The sequence below is a fragment of the Plectrocnemia conspersa genome, unplaced genomic scaffold (genome assembly GCF_051122295.1).
Source record: "Plectrocnemia conspersa isolate PC_06_02 unplaced genomic scaffold, ASM5112229v1 ptg000012l, whole genome shotgun sequence".
Classification (NCBI taxonomy): Eukaryota; Metazoa; Arthropoda; class Insecta; order Trichoptera; family Polycentropodidae; genus Plectrocnemia; species Plectrocnemia conspersa.
The window spans coordinates 29620718-29643709 of NW_028277176.1; the positions used below are offsets into that span (position 1 = coordinate 29620718).

Here is a 22992-nt window from a genome sequence, read left to right on the forward strand (position 1 = left end):
TATATATTAAAAAGAAATCAGACTACCAATATTATGTATTATGTCACACATAGCTTATTACAAATATTTAAAGACGATGACACATAAATAATGGTAATAAACCGATATTGATCTTTGATATTCGGAACCAGTTGCGTTTTGTATTAAAAACGAAGAAAGTCATGCGACATCACTCAGGTCAGAGTTTCTCAAATGAACCTTTAAATAATAGTATTTAAGAAATATAATCAAAAAGTATTTTTAAGATTTCTTTGGTATTTGTAATTTGATACGTTTGTAAAATAATTACATTCATTCTTATTAGATTCCTGTATTGTTCAAGGTCAATTTGTGATTTTTTTATAAATATTTGGACGATTCGATCATCGCCGAATTTTGTGCGAAAGACGAGAAATGTAATTTATATTATTAAAAACACGTATTTATTAAAATTTTAGGTTGTAAACAACTTTAATATAAAGCGTGCTCACATTTTTCAAAGAAAATATTTGGTAAGTGTTGTACATTTTTTGAGTTTGTGACCTTTTTAGATATTAATAGTTTGCTTATCATATTTTGCTTGAAAAATATATTTTTTATCAGTTAATTCAATTTTTAATAAGAATTTAGGTGATCTCCCATCTTTTTGAGAAGCGATTCAAATTGTATGTAAGTATGATTTATATATGTTACAGTGGATCTATATCCCCTAGTGAAAGTATAATTTCACTAGTAGAAGTATTCAATCTGTGAAAGCATATCACACAATAGATTTATAAATTCACTGCTTGAGGTCAGTGAATTTATATGTTGTGAACCGTGTGCGCAAAAAGATGATCCATATATTTAAATTGCAACAATTTAAATAAACTTTGGGTCAGAATAAAAAGCAAATCTCGGTCAGAATTTTATCAACAGCCTGGTCATAATTATATTTTTCAGGGTCAGAATAAATATCAAAAGGTTGGAATAAAAATAATATATGGTTAGAAAAAATATAGGATGATCAGAATCGATAATATGAATTAGAAAATATTTATAAATATAAATAGGCAATTAATTATTAATTTTAGAAATTACTTATAAAATATCTAGCTCATATTGAACACCAGAAGAATCTTTTTAAGCGTATGTAGGACGCGATGGTATTCAGAGGGACGGATAAAGTAAGAATAACTACAGAACGGCGCCGAAGAGCACGCTTGGCTTGTTGTATTGATTTCTGATTATGAACTGTGTAATGATAATGAACTGCCAACACTATTGCCAATAAAAAATTCATACGTTCTAATAATATTTCAGTAATCCAAGCATATTGAATTTTTTACATATTTCTTTTCAATTTTATTTATACAGTTAACTAACTCGGGTTTAATTTCATATTTTTTACTTGCAAAGCTGTCTCTTTGTAACAGCTCTAACTATACCATACAACTCTCAAAACTTATACTTTCACCGGTGTATATCTGTGAAATTGTATTTTCGTCTATAATAATATAGTACATCTATTGGCGAAAGTGTAATCGGAATATGAATTCCCTAAAACGCCAGTGAAAATATACTTTCACTGCTAGTATGAAATCACTGTAACTTTATGATACAGAGACAAATTTTCATGTATATAAAATAAAAGAATACATAAACATATAATAAGTAAAAAATATGAGACCCATTTGCTCTTTTAATAATAATATTTTAAAAAGGATAATAAAATATACAATATAAAATGTATGAAACACAATGCCCAAGTTCGATTCCTATGTGTCATAATATTAGGTTTACAATTATGTAGTCAGTATCGGAGTCTGGCTTGATCAAAAAAAGGATTGTAGCAAGCTCGTATTTTGTAGTCTCACTTGGACGTAGCTTAGACGAATGACGAAAGCACACATGATACGCATTACAATAATATTTGCTTCCCGAAGTCGTGAGTATTGTTTCAGTTCTGATTTATTTGGGATATGCCATGATAAATCTGGGTATGTCTAAGAGAGCATGAAACTCAGATTATACCGCTGGCCTCCGTAATGTATGTACGTTGAGATATATTATATATCTCATATTTAAAAGCACGCATATTATTTTATTATTTATGGCGTTCAGAATAGATCCTGTTTTGGCGTTAATTGTTTTCTACAAGAAGATACAATACTGTCGTTCTATTTTCTTATATTATTTTTAGGCAGTCTACGCTGTTTTCTTTGCGAATACAAGGAACAAAAGATTCATTAGTTCTTATGATCCTTTTAATGGATCTGGTACGAGTTATTTGCATGCGACGGTAATAATAAATTAACGTGGAAAACTGGTTTGCTGCGTTTATATTTTATGAATCGATATATTTTTTTAATATATAATGAAACCAAATTTTACAATAAACTATAGAAAGGACACATGTCTACGTCATGTCTTAAAATATTTGCATAGTGTATTATTAAAATATAATACATTATAAGATATTAACCTTTTGGGTTCGAAAGTCTAACGATCGTGAATGTCTATGCATTACTGAATACATCGGGGTCACCTGTCAAGAGGCTATAAACAATTTTTCATTATCTTGACATGCAGATTGTTTTTAGTTATACAATATACTTACATAATATAACCATAGGTCACGAATTGTATTTCTTTACCAGTTATATAACAATAATTATACGGAAAACAAACCTATATTACCTAAACGTCCTGGATCTCAAGTAACATTGTTTTTTCTACTTATGGCAATATTTTTTTCTACTATGAAGTTTGTTAAAATCAAATATAGAAACATGCACAGACTAAAATATCGATATTTTTAAATGGATTGTGGGGGCCTATTTATACACTTATTTAATCATTAATAATGGCCAAAACTTGCCAGAGTAGGAGGGCAGCAGATTATTTTGGTGGACCTCGACGGGAAGGCAACGGCCGGTGGTGCCTCGTGCACTGCACACCCGCATATATTGTATATCTTGTAACATAATTTGTGAACTACTATAAGCTTTTAACAAAAATAATACTACAGCGGCTCAATCTGCATGTAAGTGCTACCCGTCACATTTAAATCTAAATACGATTTTTGATGTGTTTTTTAATTAAACTATTTATAGTCCATTGCTAATTTGTTTTCCTCTTAGAAATTGCAACTTAACTAAATACTAAAGTACTTGTTTTTCTTTAACAAAATATGTCGGATTGAAGCATTGGAAATCTAGTCATCATATTACATTACGTTAAAAATAATGTTTTGTATGTTTTTTATTTATTTTAGCAATTTTATTATAAATGACCGTCAAACCATATTAAGTAGACTTCCAAGTCAATTTGATTGAGTGTGTGTGTGTTAGCCAGAACCTGACAGGGATATTTAATTATGTATTATTTTAATGTTAACTTTTACTAAATATTGCTATTTTGATGATTTTTAAACATTGGAAAATTAGTTCTAGACGTATGAAATTGGATTTTAATTTCACAACTCATTTTTACTCTTTATTTTTGCAAAAAAATATTTAAAAATAATTGTACGGCAACAAAGGATTGAGGTTTAAACGTTTGTCATTTCCCCCTATTTTGCAAGAATATTAGAATAGTCATTATGATATTATAAGCAATTTTTTTTACTAAATCATATTTATGGGTAGTAAATCATTTAAATTCACCTATTTGTTTATTTTTTACGTAAATATATAAATAAACAAGCAATTTTCTGATTGAGTCCTCAATTACAGTGGCCATATAAAATATAAAATATTGAATAATAATAATATATAAATTTAAAACCTAATTAAACTGTTGCTTATGAATTGTAAATTAGCATAAAAAATAACTACTCATTTTAATAATTATTTTGTCATGAAGAAAGTGAAGGATTATTTGTTCAGTTAAACATTTAGCGCATGTTTCAGTTTCATTAATGGATTTTTTTTTGAATTAATAATATTGACTTATAAAATTGTTGTGTCGTAACTCCAAAAGCAAATAGATCGGAGTGTCTCGTCTCATCTCTTGCTTACGAAATAGAAAGTTTTGAACGATTTGGCGACTGATTTAACTCGCAATGATATTTCGAAGAGATACACGGTGACACAGTTACACACCTGCGATTGTTTCGTAACTTTGTGTGATTTTATGTTCGATAAACATATTTTTTATAAATTAAAAAACGAGTTTTTGACGTAATTTTGTATTCGGATGAAAGTGAATTTTATTATAAAGGCGATTATAGAACAAAAATATCACATCCTTGTTGAACGTGCGGCGCTAAAATTTGCTTCCTATTAACCTTCAGCGCTAGAGTTCGAATTTGGATTTTATGATAAAAATATGCTAAATCATTATTGTATGCCTATTTCGGAATTCGCATAATTACCTGTGTTTCTAGACGTTATCTATTACTGTAATTATAAAACTATGTCGGTCTCGCTAAAAAATCGCAAATGGGATAGATGATTTTTTACAGAGTGTTTTGAAAGTACTCGGAAAGTTATCAAAATTACAATCATATATGTTCAAACACATTATTTTTATTATTTTGTCTTTACTACAATGGCATTAACAATACTTGGATAAAATCTTATCCCTAATTTAAAAGGTGCTATTTGCAACACGTTAATTTTACTCAATAAATAATAATTAAATGTATGCTAATATTAAAATATATTGTATACAATATACAAAATTGTAATACAACATAACAAAATATTTAAAAAATCAAAACTTTATTTAATAAATAAAAAAGCTCAAGAGACTCAATTTCTAAATTTTGAAGTTTATATTATGGGTGTCAGAAACGTAAAAGTAGTTTATTTGGTAGCAAATCAAAGTTTACATTCTTAAAAACTTGACAGTATTGAACTCAAGTTATGCTTCATACGCGTTAAATAATCTTTTACACTGGAATAAAAAATATGTTACTAAAAAAAATTCGACATCTTCGTTTATGCCCTGCCTGGCGATGACTGACACAATAATAACGAAAATGCACTATAACCTTACAAACTAGGACAAAAAGACTTCTTCTGCTAGTGGTAATTAATTCTTAGAATCCAAGCAGATTTTACATTGCAATCTAAACTTAAAGGTTCTGTAGCCTTATAATAGGAGGACGTCAGGTCACCTTATATTGAAAATAAGGTGATCAGATTTTGAAAATATCAAAGGAGGACACTGAAAATAAAAAGGTCATCAGGGAAATTTTTGGTCCAAGTAGAATAAAAAAAGGACTGATTGCTACAGAAGCTAAAAATAGGTCAATTCGGAAATTAATTTTTTTTGTAAAAGGCTATCTCGGAATTTTTGCTTGAGGACAAATTGCCGCTGAAAGAAAAAATATGCAATTTCGAAAATTTTTGTTCAAAGGCCATTGTCTCCGAAATTTTTTTTCGGAGAAATTGCTACAGAAGCTCAAAAAATATAATTTTTGCTTAATGAGGATAAAGAAGGGCAAACCTCCTCAAAGTTCATCATAGTTTATACCTATCCTGATTCCCATTGATCCATGGAGATTTGCTTTTTCACCTTAAAGTTATATGAGACAAGACGAATGCTTCTCTTATTATCAGTTTTTGCTACTTAATGTATTTCGTATGAAATTGAGAAGTACATATATTAAACTTTTTATCTTGTCTTCTTTTATAAATACCGAATTGACATTTTTGTATCAAGCTGCAGCAGTAGATTTACATTTATATATAGACTTTGTACTTATTTAAAAGATTTCCATATTCATAAGAGCTTATAGTCTTACAGATGATCTATATTTTATCACTCGGCACACAAAAAATAGAGAAGTATCGGATTTATAATTTTTTTGGCATATTTGATGAATGTTTTAATTTTCTATTCTCATTAAGTTCAACATATACAAAATGTTATTTGCGCAAGTCAATTCGGAGATTTATGAGACTCTCGTAGACTTTGAAGGCTTACTTCTTTGATAGGAATTGATAAATTGAAATGCCATACGAGTTGCGTGTCCACATATTAACATTCATAATATATAAAAGGTCAATCGGCCATTGCAAAACGGTCATTCCTGCAGCATCAGTGCAAGAGGTGACATCGAAAGATGAAGTCCCTTGTGAGTCTCTATCAAACCTAATATATAAGTATATACATAAAAGTGTTTCCAATTGTGTACTTATGTGAAGTGAAATTATTAAAATATATAATATCAGTGATATTTTAGAAGAAATTCTAAATATAGTGATTAAAATATATTTTTTAAGCATTATTCATCGATGTTTTCTTAGATTTTTCTCATCGGCTTTATTGCTGTGTTGAGTTTCTGCACGGCTGATGAACATTATGGACAAATACCAATCATAAGAAAAGAGCAGAAGGTAGTAGGAGACAATAAAGCCAGAGATTATAAATTCGTCATTGAAACAGGTAAATTTAACATTGTAATAAATATGTACTTATATATAAATGTTTTATTAATTTAAAATTTTAATTACAGCTAATGGCATTTATCACGAAGAGCAAGGAATCGTAAAGAATGCTGACGAGCCAGGATCTGAAACTCAGTTAGCTGAAGGGCAATACCAATATGTGTCTCCGGAAGGAGAAATAATCCAGGTGCATTACACAGCTGACGAGAGGGGCTTCATTCCGGTCGGAACGCACATTCCGACTCCACCGCCAATTCCAAAGGCGATCCAGAAGGCTTTGGATTATTTGGCGACCAAGAAACCAGATCCGGCTGATCAGTATCAAGAGTCGTCTTTCTTAGATGTTCCTAAATAAATTTCCAAAACAATAACTACTGTCTCTCCTTCACTACCCCCTCACACTTAATCTTACCTGTTTTTTCTCTCGACTGTGAACAAATTTCTATCTAATTTATATAATGTATATACATATTTTTTATTTGTTGTATAAATGTGTTCAATAAAATTATTTTCATATTGTTAAAGAATCATGATTTATATTCAGTGTTATCGACATGTGAGAATGTACATTATATTTTATGTCTTTATTAACCCTATAGTTGCTGATCCTTTTAAGGTAACTATCTAAATATCAAATTGCCTTTGAAGCCGAATTTATATAATATCAGATTTTGGCAACCATAGAATCAATAAAATTAATATTAAAGCAACAGAAGTTAACAATACAATTAAAGGTAACAATTAAAAGCTCATGCATATAATTGGATTGCTCTAATTATATATAATATATAAATATAAACAGATGTGCATATTTTAAAACAACAATATATTCGAGATAAATAAAATAATAATGGCTCAACTATTACAACTATTTTTTGGTAAGATAAAATAAAAAATCAAGCTTTGAAGTAAGTTATATTAGAACGCTTTCATCCCAACCAGTCATCATCGTCTGAAGAAGAATGAGAGTGAGAGAATCCGCCTCCGAGAGCATAGGCGCCCAAACCTACAGCAGCTAACGGAAGTCCGTACTTTAAAACCTTAACACCTGTACTCTGCGATGAAGTCTCCGTGTACTAAAGAAATAAACACGCATGCATTAATTATTATAAGCAATAAAGAAACATGCTATATGCTACATATCTATTTAATCAATAAACATACATTTTCTAGTAATAAAAAATATATGTTAATAAGGAGATATTAGATGATTAGGTATTAATTTTAATTTAATTAACTGTATATTTTATATGGATAGAATACATATTTAAAATGTCTGTATTGATTGGGTTAGTTATTCAATTAAATAATAAATACTTGGTTGTTTAACAGTCAGTAAATGTTATGTTTCAATTGAATGGTTAGCTATATTTTATGTCCTGTATATTGGTATTTTAATACAGACCGATAATATACTTTATGAAAAGCCCGTATTTATATGGTCAGTGGTTTTAATACGCAGTTGTTAAATATAATAGATATTGAAGGGTATGTTACTTTATATTAAATATTGTTTTTAAATTAAACGTGTTAACCAAATGATGATATTTTAACAGAGAACGATAATAATATGCATTGTTTGATATTATGTATTATGAAATAACTCTTTCGAAATCGACTTTAAAATCACATATAATTATTATCAAAATATTAATATATTGAACTATAAGTGTAATGAAAAAATGAATTAGTTTAAATATTGTTGCCGTTTAATAGCAGCAATCGCAACTTTACTGGTCATTTATTATGTATTTAATTGGTTGGCATTATAAAATAGCTTTGTAAATATCAAATATAAATTAAACTTGGTATTGTTTATCAAGTAGTTATTAGCCGTTTATAACAAAATTACCGATTATATATTATGTCATTAAATTTGTTGCTATTATGAAATGGCTCCATAAAAATATCAAATATTTTTATACAAAAATAGAATTGTAAGTATGTAAGGAAAAAAAATATTTGTTTAGTAGATACCATCAGTTTTACTGACTGTTTATAACCAAGTTTTATGTTTATGATTATTAACTAATTATATTTTAATAATATTACTGACCATTTAATGTCACAAAAATCACATCACATTTTAAAATGTTACTATGCATAATATATAATAAAAAAATAGATTTAGTAATGGTTAATAGCGGTAATTACAGTATTACTGACCGTTTGTCAAAAGGTTACTGATCATTTAATTTATTGCTATTATGAAATTGCTCAGTAAAAATATAAAATATTTTTAATACATTAAATTCAATTGTTGATATATTTATTGGGTCTGTAATTGTAGTTTTTATAAATAGTCAGTTATATTAAAAAAAAAATGATATGTATTTAATGAAATATAATTATCTGTAATTCAAATATGTCCAAAACTTAGTAATAAATCAATGTAATATGTGCTCAATATCTTTGTGGCAAAAAGTACAGTAGAAGTCGGCAATCTATAGTCTTTAACCACTTAAACGCCAGCGACTCATGGTTGTGTCTTATATTTTTTTTTTAAACAAGCTAACGAATTATTTACAAATTATATTTTTTTAATTATTAAAGAATATTGTAGTAGCTTCATATATAATATCAGTAAACCAAGTATTTTATATTTATTTTTGGAAAGAGATACTGACCCGTAAAGAAAAATAACAGGTGACACACTAAAAAGTCGCTGGCGTTTAAAGGGTTAACCAAAACTTGGCTGGTAGTCTCTCAGACAATAATAAATTTATGAGTAAAATTCCATCAGACTTTTGGTTACAAAAAATAGATAACTACCAGAAATCTAAAAATTTGGTATTTTTAAATTTAAATTTCTGGTAATATTTCGCTGAAATCTAGATAAACAGATTTTTAAATTTCGGAGTCAAATTTTTTCGATGCGCATCAAAAATGAATGATTAACATATCCAAAAAAATTATACTGCATTAGTAAAACTAATAAAACACATTTAACCCTTTCGATGCCTAAATGTATTACATAATAAATAAAAAACTTATTTACCCCTGAAAAAAAATACCATACAACCCATTTTAAATATATCCTGTTCGTTCTTTAATGATACCGTCGGATCCGACAATTTTTGTCAAAGTGGCAAAGACTAAAATTTTGCCTATAATTATTCTACCAAAATATGAACTAATAATGGCAACCAAAAAAATGCTAGAGAAAATCGATTAGGTATACAAAATTTAAATTCAGAAAGCAGCTACATAATTATGAAATCAGATCTGCTGATGATTTACACATAACTCAAGCATTTTCTGTGAAGTTTGGCACAAATTCTTTAAAATATACTGCATTTAAAACCTTTATGATTTACCAAAAGACAACTAGAAATAATATAAAAGAAATTCAAAAAATATTTAAAAATAAAATTAAGTCATTAAATAATACACATATCATATCATTATATAATTGTTTTCCTTTTACTGTGCTTCTTATTTGTTCTTTTAAAATTTATTATATTTTTCTAAATCTATACGTATTATATTTATAATTTTAAATAGAATTACGTAAATAAAATTTAAAAAAAGTCTGTATTGAATTTCGGCAATCAAAAGGTTAAGAATATTTATTGATTGAAAATAAGTCGAATGTGTCCGACAAGCACAAAAAAATCGCCGACCCTTTTTACATGCACTTTAAATACAAACAAACTCCAGCTAAAGTTATCAATACTTTATAAACGATGCACTTAAAGCCTAATATGGATTATGAGCGACCATCAATATAGGAGTCTATCTATACAACGGAAATTTTGAAAAGAAACCCAAATGTGTTAAGTTTCAATTTTTATTATACACAATTTGAAAAGAAAAAAACGATTCACATAAATCACTACTGTATATTGGCATAATTCATAACATCGAGCAAGTCTGTATGTACAAAAACGTTAGTTAGTTAATCATAATATTTAGGACATTAAGTTTGATCTATATGAACATTTATTAAAGTTATTGGCCGCCGATTCGTCGCTCGCATCATAATGACTATAATGACGGTGATGGAATTCGTTTATTTGAAAGTAACCTGTGTCGGTGGCATGTTGGGATTGAAGGCACTTCCCGGGTTGCCGTAGAGCGGCATCTGGAAGCATTTTTAAAACTAAATCATGTATCACATTAGTGCAATGCAGTTTTAGAAATGTGTAATGTTCATTCAATTCAGTAGAAAAACACCTGCGGTGGCGGCTGATATCCTGTTTGAGGGAACGGTTGATAGCCTCCGGATTGTGGCGGAGGAGCATAGCTAAATGCTGCCTGAGATTGCGCAAATGCTGTAAAAATTCAACATATAACATTAATGGCAATCTAATATATATTTAAATTGATATGTACTCAATTTGAATTACTTTGCTCCGAGTACGGCGGTGGAGGACCATAAGCAGGCGGTCCCCCCATACCAGCCATGGGCATTCCCATTCCGGGTGCAGTAGCTCCCCAAGAGCTCGGCTGAAATGTTAAGATTTTTATATATAATTATCAGCAAACATAACTATTGTAATAAAGAAGCTGATTCACACTAACCTGATAATTTGGGTTACCTCCTTGAAATTGGATCATCGACACGGTAACGTCACCGTCGATTGTAATGTGTGAGGCTCTTTGGAATGGCAAACGATGGGTGAATTCAGCGAAATGAGAGCCGTTAAATGCCAACTGTAAAGAACCAAAATAATTTATTAATTAACTTTGATTATATCACCTATTAGTTCATATTGTTAATTGACTAAACTTGAACTAAAATATTTTTTGAATCGAAAATCACTTTTATTATTTAGCATCTCATAGCTGACATTGAACATATCAATGAACAGTGACAGTGTAGAAAGAAGCTGAAAGGCTACTGCCATTGAAGAACTGTAACAGAACTAACCAAACCTAACTTGAGATAATAAAAATTCTAAAACTAAAATTAGGTTTGGGTTTGAACAGGTTTGCAACCTTTATTTGAGAGCAGCACATCATTTTATTAGCGCTTATATGAACCAAATTATATTTTCACTACTGGTGAAAATGTATTCGAATACAATTTCACTGAAGCAGTTGGAGAAATTATATTTTTACTAGTGAAAATATAATTTCACTGAAAAATGCACATTCACTACAGTGAATGTGTATTCTTATGAATGTTACAACATATCCACTTAAACTCCCATAGCAAGGGATTTAGTCACTATGGTCGAGAGGAACTGTAGATCGTGTAGGATTAAAACCTACCCGTCAGTCTGCCGAGATTTACTAGAACAGTAATTGTAAATATATCTGTAGTAAATTATTTCAAATAATTTAATTGACTTAATCAGTAATATTTCGTTTAAATTTGGTAAATGTTTCTTTGACAGAATCTAGGGTATTGGTCGATTTTACACCAATAATTTGATGAATGCGCAAGTCATCTTAGCACTTGACCAACCGATGGGTCATTTATTGATTGCGTGATATGTGAAATCGGCGGTTTCGCAAGAACTTTGCATAACATAGTTATAACAAAAAAATATGATAACTTTTGAATCAAAAGAAATAAAAAAAACACTAAAATTTAGAAAATGTTTTGACTTCTATGTATTTTCAAATTATTTCATCAATGGTTTTCAATCTATGGGTCACATAAGATCAAAATCATAAAATTAACACATTGTTATCGGGACACGGATTTTTCCGTTTTTGCGGTACTGCTGCTGGATTGCGGGACCCGTAAAAATCCGTTTTTGGTAGTCTGTTGCTAGAAGTCGGCTCACGTGTTTATCCGTGTAATTTTAACTGCATTTATTTTTGTTGTCAGCAGCTAGATGTCACTGCTTTGATATTTAATAAAGACATTATTTTATTCGTCGTCGGATTTATTACAGTTCCACCAAGTATTGTACTAATTTTGATATCGAATTTTTATACCGTACAAAAAATTAAATAACGAACTATAAAAAGTTCCTGTTATCCCAAATATCTTCCATTATGTTCAATTCTATTCAAGATGCTTCGAGGAATTACTTTCTACCTGATGTAAAAGAAGGGATGGTCGGGAGTGAGAAAACAAAACAAATTCCAATGAAACTTGACCTAGGGTAGATAACAAGCAACGGTCATTGCGACATCTGTGACTTGTTATAAAAAAAAATACATCATTACAGTTACGCGTAAATGTTCCGTCGTTCGGTTGTCTCTAAAAAATAGTTTTACACCCCGAAATGTTTTCCCCCGATGAAAATAAATATGACGATGAATTTTCTGATTATTGATGATTGGACCAAAAGTGTGGCTATGTACCTTTTGACATACCTCTACAAAGCGGTACGTGTTTTTAGAGATATCATACCTTGAAAAACTATTCATAAAAACAAATTGTGACATATTTTAGTTTTATTTAGTGTTTAATTCGATTTTTTATTACATACATTTTTATAGTACTTTTATGTGCAAAATAAACGCAAGTTTCCAGTAAATATAAAACTGTCAACCTCCAGTTTCTTCTTCATTTGATAGTACTGTTTATGGTAAGTCTGTGTTTAAAATTTCATAATTTTATATTGTATAGTATAAAAGTTGTGGCGAGTTTCCGAAAAAAAACGCGGAAATTCTTCGTTTCCGAAAAATTCCGCGGCTGCTAAAAAATGGCCCGCGCCAGGCTTAAGACAATGCGCGAAATCACCCGACAACAATGTGTTAATTTTATTTTTACTATAAAAAATCTTTACAAAGAAACTGAATATTTGAATTAAAAATAAAAAATGCTGGTTTTGAGGATTAGTTGATGAAGTGCATTGATTTTGTTACATACTTGTTTATTTTCACGGCGCCCCGCTCAAATTTAACAGTTGTGAAACTTTTGAAATTTGCTGTTCAAACCAAAACCTAACCTAAACGAATATAATAACGGTATAATGGTTCATTTGTTCAGGTTAGATTTGGATTTGAACAGCAAATGGACGTTTCGCAACTGTCAAATTTGAGTGTGGCGCTGAGATAATAAACAAGTAACAAAATTTGATATAAATAATTTTTTTTTTCGGTACGTTCCTCTTATCGGGGGCCAAATTTATTTAAAAAATATTAATTCATTTGTTTATACATTTTATTTATGTATATACAATTATAAATTACATTTTTTAAATAGATTATTCATGGGGTGTTCACTGTTCTGAATTCTGTTTAGGGTTCTCAACCAAATATTCGAATCATTCGCCCGATTTTCAACTATAGAAATATTTGTATAATTTCATTCCTGTTTTTTGAATATTCCTCGCACAACAAAACAGATTCCTGCAGGAATTATATGGCTTGTTTTGGTACGAGGCAGTTAATTTTTAACGAAAATATACTTTTATATAAATAAATATTTTTTAAGAGTAATTTTGACCCCCAATATCAGGAAAGTACAATTTATATTTATTTGATAAGTAAATTTAATTTATATACTTACTTTATTATACATATCATTATGATAAGTCAATAAAGGTAAATCAGATAGTCGTGGCCCATTTTTGCTTAATTTTAAATTTTTTATAATTTTAAAATCATTGATATAATTTGTTATTGCAATCATTTATATGCTGGCTAAAAAAATCTTATTAAAATTGGAATCAGACCATAAGATAAAGTCAGTCAGTAAAATTCTAAACGACTCCAAAGCCCCGATGGAAACAAAATAAATGTATTTCGTCAACTAATCCTCAAAAACAGTATTTTTTTAAATTTATTAATATTGAGTTTCTTTGTAAATATTATTTTAAACTATAAATTAAACAAATTTTATGATTTTAATTTTGATCTTATGCGACCCACATAGGAAGACTACTGTTAAAATAATTTAGTACTTTCCTGTTATCCAGTCATTTATGTTTTAACCAAAGCTCACAACAGTGAATACAATGACTACTAACATAACAATAACTTTAACACATATATGTACCAATACAAATCAAAACATTTGATATATTATTGTTTTTAAATTCCTTTCAATTCATATTTCACGTGGCGAAAAAGGACACGCCCAATTGCATGTGTGTATGTGCAAGTACGACAGTGGCCTGTATAAAATCGACCAGTAGCGAGTCTAGAATTATTATTTCAATAGTGTCCCGATTATCGAGAATTGGGTAATTTGTTTATCTACCTAAGCTAAGACTTTGAGTCCTGAACTAAGTTAAATTACGACAGAAATTTTTTTTTCAATCGCAATATTCAAATGTATGTCAATTTTTATTCATAGAGTAAATAAACGTAAATTAATATATAAAGCAAATACTTTTCAAGACGATAGATATTTATCATACTAATCATTTTATACTGATAAAATTAGTGATTTGAGTCGATTTCTTGAACATTCTCATTTATTTCCCTAAATTTTAAGCTAATGTTCCTTCTAGAATCTCCGAGATAAATATAAAACCTTTGAAAGCATTCTTGATTCTAGAAAGTCCGAGAATATTCTAGAATCTAAATACAGGAAATTTTGTCATATAAATTGCATATGGTCCAATGAATTTATTTGGTGATTCATTTTAGAATTTGTCATTCTAATAGCACTAAATGTGTCGATTGGCGGTTGCTTCTTGTTAGCATGTTTTCTGATTGTGATATGATTAAAAAGAGAAATCAGATAAAACTGAAACGTATTTATGACCTAAAATATAATGGCGAATGTCTGAGATAACATATCAAACAGAATATTTATCGATGGACGTTAAGCTCAAGTTGTTTGTAGTATGATTTAAAGCAAATTATAACTAATAAAATCTAATATGGTGGAAAGGTATCTGATCAAAGTTTAGTAGAGTTTTAACAATGCAACCACTGAAAAAGTTTTAGCAATTAAGGTACGGTTTATTCGGTGAAATGATCAGATACACAAATAAATTTACATTCAAGTCATAACACATTGTGAAGAAGCCAATGGAAAATTTCAAAATAAGTCAATCATCAATTTTAAGGAACTGATTAAGTTGTAAAATATTGATTACGATGCATATACAGTAGACCCCCCAATAACACGGTGAAGCGGGGACATGCTATTTGGGTGTCCGATACTTTGTGTGAGCGAGCCAAAGGGAGGATATCTCACCACACGCGCCTGATTCGTACGTACATACTGCAAAAATATCACATAAATATTGACTAATTTACTGAAAATGGCTTCGAATTTCCGAAAAACTTTTGAAAAAGTCTTTGTAGTGTAAAGGGCATTTGGTGTTAATTTTTCGGCATCTGGAGCTAGGGATATGTTCATAATCGAAGGGTAATTAGATGCGAAACAATATTTGAATACACAGCCAAAGCGATAAAAAAATATTTTAGATATTTATAAGCGAGAAACCGAATGAAAATTTGTTTTTAGATGCTATAAATCCACGATTTCAATATAATCAAGCACTTATTGGTGGCACTAAAATACTGTAAGAAAATTGGTTAAAAGTTCTAAGTAATATAATACAAAAAGTATTTAAAAATGTGCTCGAAATGTGTTCAAGTAAATACTAAATAAATAATAATAATTAAACTTTCACGCTTACTTTTTTGCACAGTAGCGTATATTTAACGGTACTAATTTGAAAGGGAAAATGTCAATGCAAATTTTAAAAATATGTAATTTCAGCGAAATTATATCGGAATACATTTTCACCGTCAAATATATATTTTTACCAGGGAAAATATAATTTATCTGGCAGGTGTTAGTAAAATTATATTATTTAAATTTTTCCATATGTAGTGATTTCTACATTTTTATACTTATCATTATTTATTTATATGCGATGTTACAGTGAATATGTATTTTTCAGTGAAGTTCAAATAGACTTATATTTTTACTAGCGAAAATATAATTTAGCTGATAGGCGCTAGTAAATTATATGCTGCTTTAAAATGAAACTCAATTTGACAGTTGCTAAACGTCCATTTCCTGTTCAAACCCAAACCTAACCTAATGAAAGTTCTAAAAGTAATTAGTTTTAGAACTTTCATTAGCTCAAGTCTAAAATACAAACTAAGCTAACTCATCTCTCAGGGAAAATAAACGTAGAAGTACAGATGTGTTTTAAAAATATGATAACTATCCTTATCAATATTGCTATAGACTTCTAATATGAAAGTATTGATTGAAGTATATTAAAACCGAATTGAAAATATTATTATCGGATTCTAAACAGGGACTCCCTCAAATTTGGCCAGAGTTTGCCATGTCATTTAATGAAATACTACAATAGAAATAGAAATATTAAAAAAGCTGAAATATAATTAAGCAAGATTTTTAACCTTGAAAACGTTGTGTTCACATAGTAGGATAACTTGGAACGTGTTTCCCGCAGTTATGGGCATTCCACCGCCGCAGTCTTCGTTGCCCCAAGCCATTCCCTGCAAGTGATTGCGCACAACGCACATCTCCGGAAACCTCACGTTGACGTGCAGGGCTATATCGTCGCGGGGGTTCACTCCCGGGCCGCATTGGATGTTTATGGCGAACCTTTGCGAATGATGAGGCGCGAATCCGTCAATGGTTATCATCTTACCCGGTTGGAGTCCTCCGGATATCGCGCCCAAATATGGTATTTGCTGTGAAACATAAAGACGTATTATGTAATTTAATCAAATGTTTGCGTAAAGATCCGAATGTAAACAATGCAGCATTCTAGATCATTGTTTACATTCCGTAATTGGCGTTAAAAATTAACACTCTCTAATCGCGTTCGTGTCGTTCGTATCGATACGAAAGATACGCGACGCGAGTAAATTACATCAGACATTAGTGGAAATTCTGTGAGAATGATTGTGATAATTGCCTAATATGTTTGCATGCGGATGAAACGAAAAACTCACGGGATTGTACACGGGCTGCTGCGCCATGGTTGGAAGTTGGATCGTTCGCTCGGTTTCAAACAAAATTAGCAATTAGATGCGCACTCTTGTGCAACGAAACGCAATACAGCCGATGGCGGAAAACCAACACCTCATACCGAGCGACTGACTAACGTCATATCAGTGTTGCCGTATTACAAAATTAATAATTGCGCTTTTAATTCGAATATGGCTTAATAGAATTTTTTCAAATTGTAATATTATATTGTTATCCACGTTACTTTCAACAAAGTTAATTTTCCGGGAAATAAACCGGATGTTTTGGGTGGAAATAAATGGCGATGGGAAAATTTGGAGATCAAAAAAATATAAAAAACAGATTGACACATTTTTAGTATATTGTCAGCATCGTTGTGTTGGGTAATCACAGAGTTTGGACGGATTACGTTGTTGGCAGCCAAAACAGTCTCAGATATAAACAATATATTTGTAAATTGTTACAAAATTATTTTGGTTTTATATAACTTGTTTATAATTGTATTTCTTTTTATAGCCGGATGTGACATAGACACCTCGGGTGGCACTATATATATACAGCAATAGCAAGAGCTTAACAATAACCAATAAATTATTTTAAGAAATGCTGTTTTTATGACCCCCAAAAAAAATGTATGCGGCACATATCCTAGCTACGCCATTGCATAGACGAAAAACCTTGAAACAAACATTACCGGTTCAACAAGAACAAGTAAGACAACGAACATTCTTACGCGCATGTATCGCTTCTCCCTTGCATATACCTGAACAATGAATTCACAAAAAGAATGCCGATGCGCTATTGCAGTACGAATTTTTGATGTATTAGCAAACAGACAGCAAACTGTCTTTGGAATCGGTACTCTCAAAATTTTTCATAGTGACTTTTTAAAAATTGAAAATGAACTACCAATCTTCTTCTTCTAAATCATTAGAAAGTGATTATGTAACTATTCTTTGTTAGGATTATTTTCTTCTTATTAGATAAAATATGTTTTTTTATTAATTTCAAGATATGATTCCGCTTTTATAAAATATAGATTTAAAAATATCATACGTGATGTAGTATTTCTTCCCAAATGCGTCAATTGTCATCGAATGTTCTCAAATAATTCGATGAAAACCACACATTTAATTGATTAACGTTTTTATTTTTAATTATTCTCTTCTTAATAATTAATAATTGCCAACTACTGCCGCCTTCGATGAACGCATAATTTATATTTTTATTATAATAATTGTTATTATAAAGAGTTGATTTTATTGTCTGAAAGAATAAAATAAAATTTTAAATTCATTTCTGTAATTTATATAAAAATAATTATTATTTTCAATCCATGATATTTACAAAATCGGTAAATATAAATGGTCAACATTATTATTGATAAGACCACTTACAGAATAAAAAGGCAACTGTCAGCTGTCACAATAGTACGTTCGACGCGAGTCAAGCTGCTATCTATTAACGACAATAAAATACATTTTCACATGCCCGTATTATGATATATGGATAATTATTTACGAAGTCGACATACCGTTAGTTTAAACAAAATATCAAGGTTTGTAATACAATTGAACATATTTTTTACTTGGGTGTATAAATGATTCATTTTTGTTATCAGATGGATAATAATTCGCAAGCAAGATCATCTATAAGCGTCAACAGCAGAACGACCATCAACGAAAATAGTCTTGCTGATATGGAGGTTTTTAAGGAAATAGACCAATTTTATTTTTCAAATTCTGAAAATTTAGATCCTAAAAGATATATTCTCGAAAAAGCACCAACACAGTCCGACTGCACGGCGATTGAAGAGATGTTCATAAAATTAAAAAGACAACAACAGGTAGTTTCTAGTAAGGCTTTGCATTTAATTACGCAAAAAAGAGACGCGTGCGATAAGGAGTTTCTTGAAATAACGACAATCCAACAGCAGTTACAGGAGATAGTCAAAGTATGTAGATTAGGAAGGCAAGAGTTGAAAATAGCAAAGTCGAATCTCACAGTTTCCACTTTTGCTATATTGGCAAACTTTAGGAAAAAGCAGATAGTGCAAAGCTTGTTGAAGTCGCTCAATACGATACGCAATCTGAGACAAGCGGAGGACGAAGTGCAATATTTGGTTAGAAATAGGGAATACGAAGCGGCCGTTAGATTAGTCTTGGCCGGACAGAAAGCGGCGGCCGAACATAGACATTTTAAATGCGTAGCTGCGTTGACACAAAAATTGCAAGACACTTTAGAGTTAGCCGAAGAACAATTAGACGTAGTTTTAGCAGATATTTGTTACAACTTTGACACCGAGACGTTCACGAAGTTGCAGAAGGCGTATTTATTATTGAATAAAACTCAGGTCGCCATGGATCAGTTGCATATGCATTTTTCGTCCGCGATTAATAACACTGCTATAGAAGCTATGAAAGCGCATCAAAAGAATCAGATTGAAAATTCGGGCGAGTCCGTTAAATTCAAAGAACTATGCACTGGCGTCAAAGATATCAGTGCGATTTCCTGCTTGCTAGATCTATGCGATAATTTGTGGTGGATTATGCTTAGTTATTATCAAGTTGTGAGCTGGCACGATAAACAAGACGAGTATTTATTAAACACTTTTGAATACACAAAAACTATATCAGACTTTGAAGTAAACATCAATAAGGAATATGTGAAAGAAAAACTCAAGAGTGGGTTATTGAGAATTTGGCAAGATGTTCAAATGAAAATATCTACTTATTTAACAGAATCAGATTTATCGCAATATTCATTCGAGAAATTCATCAGGGTATTGGGAATACTTAAGAGGTTAATATCGGTCGGTGAAGAGTTTTGTGGAGATACGTCCGAGAATCTTCAGAGTTTTATTAAAGTTCACACCGTTACTTATATAAAAAACTATCATGCAGGGCGCATGGAAGTGTTGCGAATATTTTTGGAAAACGACGGTTGGGAGATGTGTCCGGTTAAATCGTCGTTCAACGTTATGCACCTACAAGAGTTTGATAAATTAAAACGACATATCAAAGCCTCTTTAGAAAATATTACTACGGTAAAAAGTAGGGATACGCCTAATTCCTTTAAAACACATTCTTCCGACGCTGGTTCTTCTGCACCGTCCGATAGTATTTACATTGGTAGATATTTCACGGGAAATTGTAAACACAGTCCATTTTATATATATCGGAACTCTGAAGTAATCGACGAAGACATAATGGAGAACGAGTTCGATAACGACTCGGAGGATCAAAATACTGATATGAGCGATGACGACGAACCGGACGAATTGAAACGAGATTTTGTCGACGAAACTCCATCAGGGATCGACAGTGCGAATTATTCGCTGCCCTCCGTCAATAAAGGAGTTTTGAAAAAGAGCGTCTACGAACCAGTCATCGTAACGAACACCACAATATCGGTCTTGAGAGATTTCGGACAGTACTTACAAATGTGTCGGTTTTTAAAGCAAGTTTCGTTCGAAGTCATAATGCTGATGACTCAAATGTTTGATTATTATTTTTATTCCGTTCATTTCTTTTTCGCTTCCGATTTAAAAGTGTCCTCATCCACGCTATATTCGTCAAAGTTAAATTGGATCTTGAAAAGAATCAGTAATAACATAACGTTCAGTGAAGAGTCTGACATAGAGCTTTTGGTCCCCGAAGAAGACAATCAAGGCGGAAACGTTAAATACCTGTGTCCGCAAATCTCTCAAAACATCGATCTTAAAAATTCGGCTAATCTGCACGGCCTTTCGGAAAGACTCACGGCCATGGAAAGTCTGATTTTTGTATCAAAGCAGCTAGAATATCTCCGGCCTTATTTAGATAACTTAGTACTACCGCATCAGAAAATTATCTTACAAATATTTTACGAACAAACCGTAAGCGCTACAGCAGACTTACGCGTGCCGATATATATGAGCGTCGCTTCTAAAATGTTCGAAGTTAGATCAATACTGATCGCGATGTCGCAAGTCAACTGGGAAGTTAAAAATATAATGTCTCAGCACAGCGCTTACGTCGATCAGATCGTTAGAGAAGTCCAAGTGTTTTCTATGCGCTTGGATCAAATCGGCCAAAAAGTGCCTATATCCATAGATGTTCATAAATCACTATGGTCCGCTGTATCTAAATTCATCATTCATACTCTCGTGGAAGGATTTTCGAACGTTTCGAAATGTTCGGATAGCGGAAGAGGATTAATGCAATTGGATTACACTCAGCTTCTATCCAAATTAGAAAAGATCTCTGGAATTAAACCGGCTCCGTTTCAAGAATATGTAGACGTCTATGTTAAAGCGTACTATTTACCGAAGGTTTCGTTGGAGACTTTTGTGTCCGAGCACAAAGAGTATTCGATAAAACATTTGACAGCTCTCGTGAATTGCTCTTGTGAAAGTAAAAAAGTTAAACAAGAATTAATTGCAATGATAGAGGGAAAAGAAAATAACACAAACAAGTGAGATGATTTTTTTAATTGAATAATTTAAGTATATTTTTGTATATTCCTCTTTTTACTATATAATTTATGTTTTAAAAGTTTACTTATCGTCCATTTTAATTAATAGTTTAGTTAAAATATGTATTGATTATGTATTTCGAAATAAGTTTATGATTATAAATTATGTGCAATTATGCAAACCATGTATTTACTATAGATATTTAATTTGACTCAACTTGCTTGTAAATTTTCCTATGCGTGTACTTACAAATAATTTTGTTATTATATTTCAAATTTACGAGTAAAATAATTGAAATAAAAAATAAAAAAATTAATTTAATTTCTTCCTGATGTTTTATTTTTATTTCTTTAAGTAATGTAAATTAAATAAAAACATATATTAAAATTAAGTTTAAGTTACTGGTTTACAACTATTTTCTAAATTACAAGAAGTTATTAAAAAATTAAAATAAGACATGTAGTAATTAAAACAGGATAAATTAAGAAAAGATACAAAAACCTTTATAAATATTGTCAGACTTTTTGACGTTACGGACCACCAAATCATAATTTCAATTAAAACATTTATAAAATAATGATAAGAGAATTTCTATATTATTGAAACGCAAAGCACCCACTCAATACAATGAAATTATAAATGTTTATTTAAATAAAACAAAATCTTTATTTGTAGCCAGGGATGGCATTTCAGCTTTTTCCAGGGAGAGGGGGGACAAAAGTTGTCTAAGTCAGTAGTTGTTTTTTAATTATTTCCATTTCATTAAATGGCGTGCATTTTTCTGGTCCCTGTTTAGAATCAAAGTCAAAAGCAATAAAATTAGCAGTGGAAAATTACGACTTATAATAAGTGAGAATGGAATGAAGCATATCTAAACCGAATTTTGCCTAAAATAAGAGCGCAAAAAACAATTATCACTTTTCAGAAGTCAAAAATCCATGTCAAAAGCAATAAAATCATGCCATCGCCGTCACGATTCTATTGCTTTTGACGTGGATTTTTGACTTCTGAGAAGTGATAATTGTTTTTTGCGCCCTCCTATTGGGCAAAATTCTGTTTATATGTTCCTCACTTAATTTGTAATTTTATTATATGAGTCGTAATATGAACGCTAGATAACCAAGCGTTCCCACTGCGACGGCGACAGCACTCAATTAATTGTTTTTGCGTCCTCCTATTGACCAAAATTCGGTTTAAATATACGTTAATCAGCCCTATTATATCAGAAGTTCATAGTAATGTCGGTAAGGAAGTGCAGACTAACCATGGAGCAATATGCGAGATGCGACGTCTGTCTTTACTTCTTCCGTTTATTTTCCCCTGAAAGATGAATTGGTTTAGTTTTATTTTAGACT

At 30.6% G+C, this 22992-nt stretch overlaps 3 protein-coding genes across 5 annotated transcripts; 2 read left to right on the plus strand and 1 right to left on the minus strand.

Moving 5' to 3' along the window:
- The first annotated feature begins 5942 nt into the window (after nt 1-5942).
- Nucleotides 5943-6883, plus strand: LOC148228910 (endocuticle structural glycoprotein ABD-4-like). The gene is made up of 3 exons (XM_088200801.1): nt 5943-6046; nt 6219-6357; nt 6428-6883. Exons 1-3 carry the CDS (start codon nt 6035-6037, stop codon nt 6712-6714), a joined length of 438 nt encoding a protein of 145 aa, XP_088056927.1. The 5' UTR covers nt 5943-6034; the 3' UTR covers nt 6715-6883.
- Nucleotides 6874-17326, minus strand: LOC148228911 (galectin-5-like). Of its 3 annotated transcripts, none has more exons than XR_015811744.1 (7): nt 17166-17326; nt 16605-16901; nt 10884-11015; nt 10709-10808; nt 10536-10633; nt 10387-10461; nt 6874-7435 (listed from the first exon to the last, which is right to left on the minus strand). XR_015811744.1 is itself a non-coding variant. In XM_088200793.1 (7 exons), exons 1-7 carry the CDS (start codon nt 17190-17192, stop codon nt 7289-7291), a joined length of 858 nt encoding a protein of 285 aa, XP_088056919.1. In that variant the 5' UTR covers nt 17193-17326; the 3' UTR covers nt 6874-7288. The 3 variants fall into 3 exon arrangements, 2 of the variants coding, with proteins under 2 accessions (XP_088056919.1, XP_088056920.1); XM_088200793.1 differs by having other exon boundaries at nt 10387-10443; XM_088200794.1 differs by lacking the exon at nt 6874-7435 and having other exon boundaries at nt 10136-10461.
- Nucleotides 17327-18572: 1246 nt separating this feature from the next.
- Nucleotides 18573-21962, plus strand: Vps50 (vacuolar protein sorting 50). The gene is made up of 2 exons (XM_088200780.1): nt 18573-18739; nt 18803-21962. The coding sequence occupies exon 2, from the start codon at nt 18803-18805 to the stop codon at nt 21638-21640; it is 2838 nt and encodes a 945-aa protein (XP_088056906.1). The 5' UTR covers nt 18573-18739; the 3' UTR covers nt 21641-21962.
- The last annotated feature ends 1030 nt before the right edge of the window (nt 21963-22992 follow it).